Source organism: Leopardus geoffroyi, chromosome B2 (genome assembly GCF_018350155.1).
Source record: "Leopardus geoffroyi isolate Oge1 chromosome B2, O.geoffroyi_Oge1_pat1.0, whole genome shotgun sequence".
NCBI lineage: Eukaryota > Metazoa > Chordata > Mammalia > Carnivora > Felidae > Leopardus > Leopardus geoffroyi.
The window spans coordinates 136,522,605-136,536,108 of NC_059332.1; the positions used below are offsets into that span (position 1 = coordinate 136,522,605).

The 13,504-nt window shown below is 43.7% G+C and overlaps 1 protein-coding gene across 3 annotated transcripts in view; it reads right to left on the bottom strand.

Moving 5' to 3' along the window:
- The window catches only part of RMND1 (required for meiotic nuclear division 1 homolog), a 44,542-nt gene that overhangs the window by 30,189 nt on the left and 849 nt on the right, over nt 1-13,504 (bottom strand). For 2 of the 3 annotated variants that reach the window (XM_045500032.1, XM_045500033.1), the window contains exon 2: nt 7,899-8,416. The exons of the other annotated variant lie outside the window; for it this stretch is intronic. In XM_045500032.1, the coding sequence (XP_045355988.1) occupies nt 7,899-8,402 (504 nt within the window). In that variant the 5' untranslated portion in view covers nt 8,403-8,416. The remainder of the gene's footprint in view (nt 1-7,898; nt 8,417-13,504) is intronic. 3 annotated transcript variants of the gene reach the window in all.

A 13,504-nucleotide genomic window follows, 5' to 3' on the forward strand; every position in this document is an offset into this window, starting at 1 on the left:
CAGGCTCTGTGCTGACAGCTCAGAGCCTAGAGCCCGTCTCAGATTCTGTGTCTCCCTCTCTCTCTGCCCCTCCCCTGTTCATGCTCTGTCTCTCTCTGTCTCAAAAATAAATAAATGCCAAAAAAAAAATTAATTAAAAAAATTAAATTCAATAAAATAGAAAACATTACAGTGCGTCATTCATATTAAGGGTAAATGTTACTTTATCGAGTTTTCTGTCATTTATATGTATGTATGTGTTAGGTAAAATACATTCCTCACTAGGGGATGAAGTCAATAAAGTTCAAAAGCTATTGACACAGGCCTTAAAGAGTTCACAGAATCTGAATAACTTTTTTTCTTTTTTTTTCTTTTAAATCAGAATGACAGGTGTGCCTGAGTGGCTCAGTAGGTTAAGCACCCGACTTCAGCTCAGGTCATGATCTCACAGTCCGTGAGTTCAAGCCCCACATCGGGCTCTGTGCTGACAGCTCAGGGCCTGGAGCCTGCTTCGGATTCTGTGTCTCCCTCTCTGCCCCTCCCCCACACACGCTCTGTCTCATCTGTCTCTCAAAAATGAATAAACATTAAAAAAAAGTTAAAAGAAAATCAGAATGACAAAACGTCTACTTAGAGGACTGCTGTGACGTTAGACAAGCTGATGAATGTCAAGTGCTCAGAACCATGGCTAGCACACACAAACGGTGAATCACAGATTATAGTTATTTTTACCGTGTACGGGTATGTTTAAACCATCAAAATTTACGGGAGGTGAACAAGTGTATCAAGTAATTTACATCCGAATTTTCATATGTTCACAGTTTTATATTTCTGATCAGAACATGAGTGATTCTATAGCCATTTGATACGTATGGTGTCTGACCCACCGCTGGTTAAGAGAGGTTTAGGAGTCACTGAATCAGAATTTACTCTTAGGAGTTACTCATGTCACCATTAAACTCTCTCCCTTCCTGTTATGCTCCTAGTACAAAATTTCAGAAAAGTAGTATATTAATTCCTTTCCTCCTCCCATTTCTGTTACCTAACTCCTGGACCTAAACTCAAGAAACGGCTTAAGCCTGCCCTGCCTTTTCTTCAATCTGTTATGCCATTCTAATGTGTGATTTAATTTTTTTTAACGTTTATTTTTGAGAGGGAGAGACACAGAGTGTGAGCAGGGGAGGGGCAGAGAGAGGGAGACACAGAATCCGAAACAGGCTCCTGGCTCTGAGCGGTCAGCACAGAGCCTGACGCGGGGCTCGAACCCATGCACCGTGAGATCATGACCTGAGCTGAAGTTGGACTCTTAACTGACTGAGCCACCCAGGTGCCACTCTAATGTGTGATTTAAAAAGCAGTAGGGGCACCTGGGTGGCTCACTCAGTTGAGTGTCTGACTTCAGCCCAGGTCACGATCTCACGGTGTGTGGGTTCGAGCCCCACGTCAGGTTCTGCGCTGACCGCTCAGAGCCTGGAGCCTGCTTCGGATTCTGGGTCTCCCTCTCTCTCTGCCTTCCCGGGCTCATGCTCTGTCTCTGTCTGTTTCTCAAAAATGAATAAACATTAAAAAAAATTTTTTTAAAGCAGCAGAGGAATAAACAGAGGCCCCGAAGGAACACACAAGCTGAAAAACCTAAAATCAACCAAATGTCCGCTCATCAGCAAAATGATTTTATCTCAATTAGAAAAAAAAAAAAGGCAAGTCAGACAAGCAGAAATTGTTGAAAGTGAGGATAAATGTCGTACCCCTCCTTTTACAGATGGGTAACTGATCAGCGGGTTCCCAGAGTCACTATGAAGGCAAGCACATGCTGATACACAGATCATAGGGATCCACAGCCAGAGTATAGATAGTTACTGGAGTACAGGAAATCAGTTATGTGCATAACGCGTAGAAATGCTAACACTATCTGTTCTTTTAAGGCTTCATGGAGTTAGAAAGAGCTGACAGGACATGAGACTAAGCTGCATGAAAGAAAGGAATCCTGCCAACAGGAACCAGGTAAGGCCACAGTGGGCAGGCTGTGTTTGGCAGGAGACCCAACAAATTTACCGAAACTCACTAAGCAAAATCACAGGATATTAGGTTGGATGTCAGAATTACTTGTGTGACTACTACAGCTGACACACTTTGTCTGGGCTGTAGCGAGAAGAGCAGGAGGAGGCCCAAAAAAGATAAAAGATGAGGAGATAAGGGGGCCTCAGTCCAAGAACTATTCCAGTAGAGGATCTTCCCATAGCTGTATTGAAGACGGCAGAAGCCACCTGTTCTAGAATCAGAATTGCAAACTGGCGGCTCAGAGAACTGTCCAACTCAAAAGTTGACCCATATTTAGGGCACCTGGGTGGCTCAGTCGGTTAAGCGTCCAACTTTGGCTCAGGTCATGATCTCACGGTCCGTGGGTTCGGGCCCCGCCCGCCTCGGGCTCCGTGCTGACAGCTCGGAGCCTGGAGCCTGCTTCGGATTCCGTGTCTCCCTCTCTGTCTGACCCTCCCCCGCTCACACTCTGTCTCTCTCTCAAAAATGAATAAACATTAAAAAAAATTTTTTTTAAAGTTGACCCATATAGTGTTTTTTTTTTTAATGTTTATTCATTCTTGAGAGAAAGCGTTGTGGGGGGTGGGGGGAACGGGCGGGGGATGGAGGTGGGGACAGAGGATCTGAAGATGGCTCTGTGCTGACAGCAGTGAGCCTGATGCAGGGCTCGAACTCACAAGCCATGAGGTCATGAAAGGAGCCCAAAGTCAGACACTGAACGGAGTCTCCCAGGCACCCTGACCATATAGTGCTTTTTTTTAAAAAAAAAATTTTTTTTTTCAACGTTTATTTATTTTTGGGACAGAGAGAGACAGAGCATGAACGGGGGAGGGGCAGAGAGAGAGGGAGACACAGAATCGGAAACAGGCTCCAGGCTCTGAGCCATCAGCCCAGAACCTGACGCGGGGCTCGAACTCACGGACCGCGAGATCGTGACCTGGCTGAAGTCGGACGCTTAACCGACTGCGCCACCCAGGCGCCCCTAGTGCTTTTAAGATTTGAATTCATCCTCAACAACAAATTGAGGTTTCACACAAAAGCCAGATTTCCACCGAGATCTGACCAAGTGGAAGATCTGGCAATAATCAACTATTGAATATGATAGGAATAGAATATAATTAGGAATAGAAATAATTCAACTAATGAATATATTATTCACTAAAGCTGAGGAGGTGGTCCCAGTTGTCCAGCGCACGCAGCCCCTCCCACCCGCTAGGTCCCTGCCTGCCTCACCATCATTCGTTGCTGATCGGACCCGTCCGTGCTAAAAACACATACTGTCGTGCACTCAAGTGCATTCAGTCACTACTTCCGTGAGAAAATACATTCTGAGTTCCAAAAAATTATAAATAAATTTTTAAACACAATCTGTTTTTACTTAGCCATTCCAAGGATTTTTGCAGACTTTCTGAAGATTGTCACCTTTCCTTCTTTCCCTGTCTCCTGTTTAGTTTGGCTCAAAGTTCTGGCCAGCATCACATACACTTCCACGGCTTGCCACACTACTTTCTGTATCCTTAAGCCTTCTGGGACTCACTCTCTCTGTAAGTTATGGCTTCTTCCATTAATAAATGATTTACAAAGTTTTCCAGATTGGTTTGTTAGATCAATCTTTTTTTAGGTTTATATCCTTTGCTGTAAGTTTCTTTTTTCTTTTTTTTTTTTCTTTGCTTTAAGTTTCAAGATTGCCCTGAAATCCATTTGGTAAAAGGAAAGAGGCCCACGGAGTGTGTTGTAGTCCCATTTTTTCTGTATTAATTATATTGTTGTATTGTGAGAAGCTTCTGTTTTCATACGTCTTTTTCTGGATTTTTATAATGAATCATATATATAGTGAGAGCACAAATTTCAGGCTTTAGGACAGGGATCAACAACTTGTTCTTACGTAGATGTGCCAAACCAACCTCAAACACTTACTCGATTTAACACTTAAACGTAGGCCTTTCTATTTTAAAATGTTAAAAAAAACAAAAACCTAAAACCGAAAGCCAAGAAAGCCACAGTGTTTCAATATGTGTTTTGTTTTGCTGGCCACAGAAAACATGTTCCAGCAGATGGGGCTAGAAATCTATATACGATCCTTGCTTCAGTGCATCACACGCTCTGATGGAACACTTTTCTTAAAAAAGAAAGCTTATTTTTATTCACATTCTAGTACTGAAGAAAAGTAATGCATTACTGTAATGTTGCCTCTAAATACGAAAAGAAAAATGCATGTTTTCCTGTTATGTATAGACCGTAGATAAAAGTTATACAACACAGATATGTTTTACGTCAGCAGGACAATGCTTTAGCTTTTAAGTTTCTTGACTCCACCCCACGGTGAAAAAGCCTTCTGTACACACAGTACACAGATGCACGTGGGCACACATACCAATACGTGACACAAAAATTTCATGAAATAGTATTCATTTCTACCACGATTAATGCATTCTGATGCTTTCTATTATATTTCGCTAAAAAAAACCCCAAAAACAACAAAAAAAACCCATCGATTAATAACAACCCGCTAGTTAACTCTGCAGTACAAGGACATGCCCGTCTCCATGCTGATCAGAGCAGTGGCTGTCATCCTCTAGCATCCTCTTCCTGAGATGAGACGCACCAACAAGGAACACTGTTGCTGCCAAGATAAACTACGAGCCAACGGCAAGTGGGCTGAACATCTTAGTACGTTACGATCTCTGCAAATGACACCAGGTAAAGATCTGATTCTAGTACAGCGGGTAGTGACTAACCTCACTCAGTCAATTCTGGGAGCTTGCTGTGTGGCACAGGAAAGAGGGCGAGTCAGGAGCACGTGGGGGGAATGAGACAAAGCACACCTGCTCTCTGGTGCAAAGCAGAGTCCTTCCTGTCTCTGTCCAGAGGGGGAGAAAGGGCTATCCCACCACTAGGGACTCCCCAGCCCCAGGATGCCCATGTGGAAATGGGGTGGCCCTCCATGTGGGGCAGATAAAAGCCAGTCTTCGGCCCTGGGGATATAGGACCTAGCCACACTTCAAGACCGTGTTCGCCCATGAAGAGTAAGATCATCAGAAATGATGTTCCAAGGGGGGGCCTGGCTGGCTTACTGGGAACAGCACACACTCTTGATCTCAGGGTCATGAGGCTGAGCCCCACATTGGGTGTAGAGGTTACTAAAGAAAAAATAAATGCTTTCAGAAACATAAGATTTTCTATTATTTCCCTGTGCTCTTCAGAGAGACCACATGCTGCTTCTGTTTTTGCAAAACTGCATCTGAGGTCACGCCTATTATGTTACATAATATCTTGTATCTAAGAACCCACCACGTATATGACTCCTTAAATTTGGTGATAGAAAACCATAGTTCCTCATAAAACATTTTTTAAGTTTTTTTTTTTCCCCGTTAAAGAACAAAAAAAGTTGGGGCGCCTAGGTGGCGCAGTCGGTTAAGCGTCCGACTTCAGCCAGGTCACGATCTCGCGGTCCGTGAGTTCGAGCCCCGCGTCAGGTTCTGGGCTGATGGCTCAGAGCCTGGAGCCTGTTTCCGATTCTGTGTCTCCCTCTCTCTCTCTGCCCCTCCCCCATTCATGCTCTGTCTCTCTCTGTCCCAAAAATAAATAAACGTTAAAAAAAGTTTAAAAAAAAAAAGAACAAAAAAAGTATAACCCAGGAGGATTCCCTTCTTTAACCATTGGGCTTCTCAGAACTAAATGTTCACCTAGATTATTCACACCAGGTAACAGTTATTTCTCTGTTTATGTCAATTGTTTGCTCCATTTCAAATGTAATACTTTCATTATCTCATTTATTTTTTTTTTAATTTTTTTTTTCAACGTTTATTTTTTTTGGGACAGAGAGAGACAGAGCATGAACGGGGGAGGGGCAGAGAGAGAGGGAGACACAGAATCGGAAACAGGCTCCAGGCTCTGAGCCATCAGCCCAGAGCCTGACGCGGGGCTCGAACTCACGGACCACGAGATCGTGACCTGGCTGAAGTCGGACGCCCAACCGACTGCGCCACCCAGGCGACCCTTAATTTTTTTTTTAACCTTTATTTATTTTTGAGACAGAGAGAGACAGAGAATGAACGGGGGAGGGTCAGAGAGAGAGGGAGACACAGAATCCGAAACAGGCTCCAGGCTCCGAGCTGTGGGCACAGAGCCCGACGCGGGGCTCGAACTCACAAACTGTGAGATTGTCACCTGAGCCGAAGTCGGACGCTTAACCGACTGAGCCACCCAGACCCCCAGATCTTCCTCTTTCTTGGATCTGCCATGAATTCAGGTTTTTACACTTCATGTCATCTGTCACTTAAATACTGCATTTCCCAAATGATCACAAAGCTAAACAATACAATTAAAAAACCAGGACCTGTGGGGCCTCTGGGTGGCTCATTTGGTTAAGCATCCGATGCTTGGTTTCAGCTCAGGTCATGATCTCACGGTTTGTAGGTTCAAGCCCCGTGTCAGGCTCCATGCCGGCCTGCTTGGGATTCTCTCTCTCTGCCCCTCCTCTGCTCACTTGCACGCTCTTTCTCAAAATAAACAAACAAACCTAAAAGTAAAGTAGAAATAAACAAAGCTAGAATCCAAGGTAAAAAACATGAATCAATCCTAATGTCATAACCTGAGGATCAGTAGTGAAGGTCTATCGACCTTTTTGAAGGAAGTGAACTATGCAGTAAAACGACAAAACCCCCCCCCCACAAATTAAACATGCTCAGGGTCTACTCAGAATCAAGATTTTAAGACTGACATTCTAACCTGTTTTCTGAAAGATTCAGAAGGCCTGATTGTTTTAAATATTCTCAATTCTCATTTTTAATGTTGATGACCATAGACATGAGAGATCCCTTTGCCTCTCTTCTCTCCTTTCTAATTTAGTAAGTATTTGTTACATATAAGACACAGTTCTGGGTACTATACAAGGTATAAAAGTTAGCAAAGGGCTTGATCTTAACCTTAAATAGTATTTATCATGTAGAAGGGAAATGCAGTTGTATCTGAAAAATTCTCACAAACGTCTAACAGTGAGTAAAAACACCCTCTTCAACCCTTAAAGGCCAGAAAAGCAGAAACCTCTTGCTGTTTTCTGACTATACCCATTTTCTGTCATTTTACTACCCCATCCCATACAGTTACCACAGGCTAATGAATGCTTACCTGTCTGCATAGCTACTGAAAATGTTAAAAAATTATTTTTAAATGTTTATGTTTGAGAGAGAGAGAGCGCGTGCCCATGCACATACATAATGGAGGAGGGGCAGAGAGAGGACAGAGGATCTGAAGCCAGCCCCACACTGACAGCACGGGCCTGATGTGGAGCTCGAACTCACGAACTGTGAGATCATGTCCTAAGCTGAAGCTGGGCGCTCAACTGACTGAGCTACTCAGGCGCCCGTTTTTTGTTTTTGTTTTTAAATTTGATGAAGAATTTCTACAGTTTGATTTTGTTTAATGGGTGTTTTTTATAATACCATTCCAACACTGGACTTAACAGCAGTCTTTTTTCTCAAAGTTTCCTTAGGCCAATAACTAATATTTTCATAAATTGTATTTTTATATTTAATTGCCTATTTTTGCCTTTATACGTATTATTACTATTATCATTTAAGTAGCCTTCACACCCAGCATGGAGCCCAACGTGGAGCTTGAACTCATGACCTCAAGATCAAGACCTGAGCTAAAATCAAGAGTCAGATGCTTAACCAACTGAGCCACCCAGGTGCCCCTCTATGTATTATCGATTCCTAAAATTAAGATGCTGATTCCCTTTGGATGTCACAGGTTTTAATATGAGACTTCAAAGCCCTTGCTGCCAGATCTCTTACGTTCACAGCAAGGCTGTGGCGCAGCAGGCACTCGATTACAGTGCAAGTAAGGATTGTACGCACAAGGCACCATCACACATTTACCTCATTCACAGAGAGAACTGGAAGGTTGGTTCTGGATGGCTGCCTGGTCCTCGATGCTTTCAGTGGTCTCTTGATTTGCGGAAAGTCTTGTTTAGGAACAACTGTTTCCGTTGATATAGATGAGTACTGCCGCTCTAATATTTTTATAAACCACTTAGAACCTAATAGATTTGGTTTGTGAGTCACTTTCCTGTGAGTACTAAACGATTTCCTGGTCGGAAGGTACACTTTTTCACCCTGGCAATGTGCAGCATTTAATGGAGACAGTATGTTTGTATTTGGTATTTTCTGACTTGTTTCCAGGACCTGGGACTTACTCAAATCACCCGCTGCTGTCTCAGGAAAGAATAAATCCAAGTTCTGGCTTCTTGTCATGGTGCTGCATATTGTAGTCTCAAATTCCTTAAGCGGTTTTAACGTTCGATGAGCAAGTCTTTGGCACTGATACACTTTTGATAAAATACAGTGAGATCCGGCCAGGGCTCTGAAAAGTCTGGCTGACATTACCACATCCCAAGCTAAAAGAAAAAGAATTAGAGGTTCAAGGCTTTTTTGTTTTTGTTTTAATGTTTTCAAATATATACAGTATCTTCCTAGGCAATAAGCATATTTCTGTAAAAACATTTGCAAAACAAATACACCTTAGCCTAAGTGTAGAAAAAGAACGAGGTTAAAAAAAGTCAATGCAAGTGCTCCCCCCACCTTTCCTTTAATCAACCTCTGGCCTTCTTTCTGGAAGATTACAACACTAGAAAGCTAGTGACATGACAAGGACCTAAAAAAGAAAAATAGAGTGATGGGATCTTTTCGTTTACTTCATTAGCATTTGAACCATTAAAAACAATCTATACTTCTAAATTCCTTTACTCAAAATTTATTCAATGAGATCAACAATGAGTTAGGGCCATGAAAGGACAGAGTTCCTGCCATCAGGTGCTAATGGTCTGGAGGAGACAGGCATTTTCAGCTGCCCATTATAACTCAGTGGAACAGGCCCTAGGTTCTATGAAAGAGCCACAGTACAAGCTGCGGAGGAAACACACTAGGAGCTCCCCTAATTCTACATGAAGAGTCAGCAAAGGTTCTCGGAAAGATTCCAGCTGCTTCTTGAATGGCAAAGAGCTTTTCAGGTTGAGATGGGCCTGGTAGTGGGGGTAAGGGATGTGAGAGACACGTCTTCATGCTCCAAAAGAAAGAGACTGCATATGTAAATAATCCCCTCCCCTTATTTAAAAAAAATTTTTTTTTTAATGTTTTTATTTATTTTTGAAGGAGAGAGAGAGACAGAGCATGAGCGGGGGAGGAGCAGAGAGAGAGGGAGACACAGAATCTGAAGCAGGCTCCAGGCTCTTAGCTGTCAGCACAGAGCCCGACGCGAGGCTCGAACCCACAAACTGTGAGATCGTGACCTGAGCCAAAGCTGGATGCTCAACCGACTGAGCCACCCAGGCGCCCCCTCACCTTATTTACAGCATAAAATATTTGTTCTGTAAAGGCAAGCCTAGTAATAGGCAATCAATACTAATAATTGTTTATAAAATAGCATGTTAGGTGCTAGAGATAGAATAGTGAATCACTGATCTCAGAATTCACAGTCTCGCTGGGGAAACAGAATAATGTGATTAAGTTCAGAACAGAGCTATGTGCCAGTTGCTATGGGGCCAAGAGAAGGGAGCATCTCAGGTGAGGGTGGGTAGGACATATTGACAGAGGTGACATTTGAACTGGGTCTCAAAAGGGCAGAGGGATCATCAAATCAAACACTCTAGGTACAGAGTACTGTTTGACCACCAAGGTGCAACTTGAGGGGAGGCAGGAGTAAGTTGCAGATTAGGACTGAAAAGGAGCCAGTGGCCAGTCAGTGATGCAAAAGTGTCTACAGGTAGGGGGAAGCCACAGCTTCTCAATGTGACACTCACATGGTCAGATGTATGTTTAAGAAACCTACGTTCGGTAACAAGGTAGACCGGGAACAGAGAGAGACCAGGGCCTTACTGGGTACTTTCTACACACTAGGCCCTCCGCTTTACCTCACTGTTACCCCAGGAGGCATTTTACAGACGAAGAAGCTGAGGCCGAGAGGCGGACACCCTTGCTGAGACCTAATTACAACCCAGGCTTTTCCAATTCCAAAGACGACACGGTAACCACTACGATTTACTACCTACCTCCAGGAGGAAGAGGACAAGGGTGAGTCACGGTGAAGCGAGGGGGGCAGAAGCTGCTGTTTTCAAAACACCTCAAAAGCTGGAACTGGGTGTTTAGTTCTAGTCCAACGAGCTACTACACTTGACCTTTAATTAGTACTATTACCTGCCGGCTCAACCAGTGGGTGTTGAAGAACCTAATTACAATACATGTCGGAAATTTGTATACACAGAGCCTTCCATTCTCTTCGAGGAAATTCTTACCTTGAAACTAAAGACTGCCTTCCTATAGAGGCTACCCAAAGCACTAGGACAAAGAATGCAAACGCTACCAGACAAACAAGAAGTGTGTTTTCTCTTAATCTTTGCAGAGGAAGACAGATGTAGCATTTAAGGTGTCTCTCTCTCTCTCTCTCTCTCTCTCTCTCTCTCTCTCACACACACACACACACACACACACACACACACACACACACACAATTTAGGCTTTGTGAAAACCTGGGGCGCATCTCAGTGAAGTTAAATTTTAATTGTACAAACTGAATCTAAAGGTTGAAAGGATGTTAGAGTGTTAATGACTCTAAAAAGCTCTGCGCTACGTTTTGTGCAGATCCGTGGTGGATGCGGCTCTTCCAATTCCCCGGCCCGAGTTCCCCGACCGATCTTGCGTTCCACCCTTCCTGCATCGCTCCCTCCCACGGTCATATGCTCCCGGTGGCATAGTAGCCACGGAGCGCATATGGTTACTGAGCACCTGAAATGTGCTTCAATAACACCGAATGCTTTTCGTACTTTGTATTTTATACTTAATACAAAAAAGTAAAACATCTCCCTAATTTTTACGCTGATAAGTTGTTGAAATACTATTTTTGGATATATTGGGTTACATAAAGTAAATTAAAATTGATGCCACTTGTTTATTTTTACCTTCAAAACCTCTAGAAGCCTTTGAATGCCGTTATGTGGCTTGCACTGTATTTCTATTGGAGAGTCCTGCTCTAGACATGTCATTATCAGTAACTGTAACCGCATATTCTCAATTTCAAGCATTCTGCTCCAAACATCATGTCTGGTCTTTTTTTTTTTTTTTTTTTTTTTTTTTGAGGGGAAGGGCTAAGTGAGCGAGGGCAGAGAGAGAGAGAGAGAGAGAGAGGGAAAGAGAGAGAGAAAGAAAGAAAGCGAGAGGCAGGGCTCACCCGAAGCGGGGCTCAAGCTCACCTGAAGCAAGGCTCGAGCTCACTCAACGTGGGACCCGAACTCATGAACAGAGATCATGACCCGAGACGAAGTCAGATGCTTAACAACTGAGCCACCCAGGCGCCCATGTCTGGTCTTTGAAGCTCACTCCTCCTCTTAATTCCAATTCTTCATCCCCAATAGGACCGAATGGTCCAATGATCCAGACACCCTTTCATTGTCAGCTCACTCCCCACTCACTTCACTTCTGCCATGCTCAGCCTATATTCCGTGGTCTACCATCTCTCTCCCAGATACCTCAAATCCTTTGAATCCCTCGCTCATCCACAGGCCCACATGACATAACATCAACCAGAATCAAATATACTTCCCCTTATTTGTGCCTGTACTGCATCTGAACATGGCTAAAGGCAACCAACCAACCAACCAACCAACCAACCAACCAACCATGCCAGCTGGTCTCACTCTAGAATCATGACCACTTCCTTTAGGAGCACCTTTTCCTGCTGCTCAACAACCTTAACCTCTTTCCCCACCATAGTCTACTCTGTGCCCTCTCCTCACGCCTCCAATGCCTCCTCGCTTTCTCTTTCATTGACAAAACAGAAGCAATCAGAAGAGAGTTTCCACACGCTCTCACCATGATCTGCCTGCCCGCCTACTGATTCCGTGCCCATGGATTCTGGCTTCCCTTCTGCTGGTCCCATCTGGAACCAGGTCCTCCACAGGCACACCAAGTCTCACCCCCTCCTGCCTGCAGCAGGAAAGGTTAAACTCTTTCCTATTTCGTGCTATTTATTTTTCCATCTTTCCGGCACATTCCTATTAGTAGATAACTGTGATTTAATTTCTCTCATCTTATAAAAACAACTCTTCCCTTCCATATACTATTTACTCTTTCTCTGAGTTCCATTCCTTTAAAAGCTTTATTTACTGTCTCTAACTCCAGTTCTCTGAGTTTCTTGAGCCCCTTCCAATCAGGCTTTCATCCCTGCCACTTTACCAAAACCCACTTGTTAAGGCCACAAATGACTTCCCTATTTTTAAGTCCAATGGTCACTTCTCAGTCTTCATTGTACCCGACTTATAAGCAAGACCAGATTAGTTGATCACTCCACCCTCTTGGAAGCACCTTCCTCAAGTGGCTTCTAGAATACCACACTGGCCACTTTCCTCCTACCTCACTGGTGGTACCTTCTTTCTCCTCTGTATTTTCCTATCCCATCAACAATTGAAAGCACCACTGCTCAGCATTTGGGCCATTTTTCTTCTCTATTCTCAGCTCCTTAGATGTTATCTACACATCGATGAATAGCAGGTATCTATCCCTACGTGAAAAATGTAACATGCTCAAAACTGAACTTCCAAAATCTTCCCTCAGATTCTATTCTTGCCACAGTCTTCCCCATTCACAAAACAGCAATCACACCCTTATCTTTCTTTGTTAAAGGCAAATACCTATAATCCGTCTTGCCTCTTCATTCCCCATACCCAATCTATCAGCAAATCCCACTGGCTTTATTTGCACCAGGTCTCAACCCACACTGCTACCACCCTGGTCCAAGTGGCTGTCTTTCCCATGATTACCTAATGGGTCTCCCTGCTTCTGTTCTTTGCCTCCTACAGAAGCAACCAAAGTGATCCTTTGAAGACGCAAGTTGGATCACATCTTTCTTCCTGCACAAAATTTGATGCTGGCCTCTCATCTCATCACCGTAACATCTCTTGTAGCTCTATGTCTTGCTGAGTTTGCTCCAGTCACTCTGTCCTTTGGATCTTTGTACTTTTTGTACTTACAGTTCCTTATGCTCTTTTCCTAGGACTCTGTAAGGCTCATTCCCTCACCTCCTTCAGATCTTTGCTCCAACAGAGTCCTACCCAGTGAAATCTTCCCCAACCACTTCATTTAAGATGCACAACCAACACCCACTCTCTATTTTCCTCCACTTTTTATTTTTCCATTGCATTTAACATCACTTGCGTACCTCGTATTTCTAATTTGTCAATTCATACAACAAAGGTGAACTGAGTTCCTATCACGTGCCTGACATGCCCGACTTGCTGGTAATACACATGAAAATAAAAGACGAAAATCCCTATGTCTTGAATCTTACACTATATCGGACGTGACAGGCCATAAACGGGACAAGTCCTAAGATAGATACTAAATAGCGACAAAGCTAGGGGCGCCTGGCTGGCTCAGTCCGAGGAGCGAACAACTGCTTGATCTCGGGGCTGTGATTTCCAGCCCCACACTGGGTG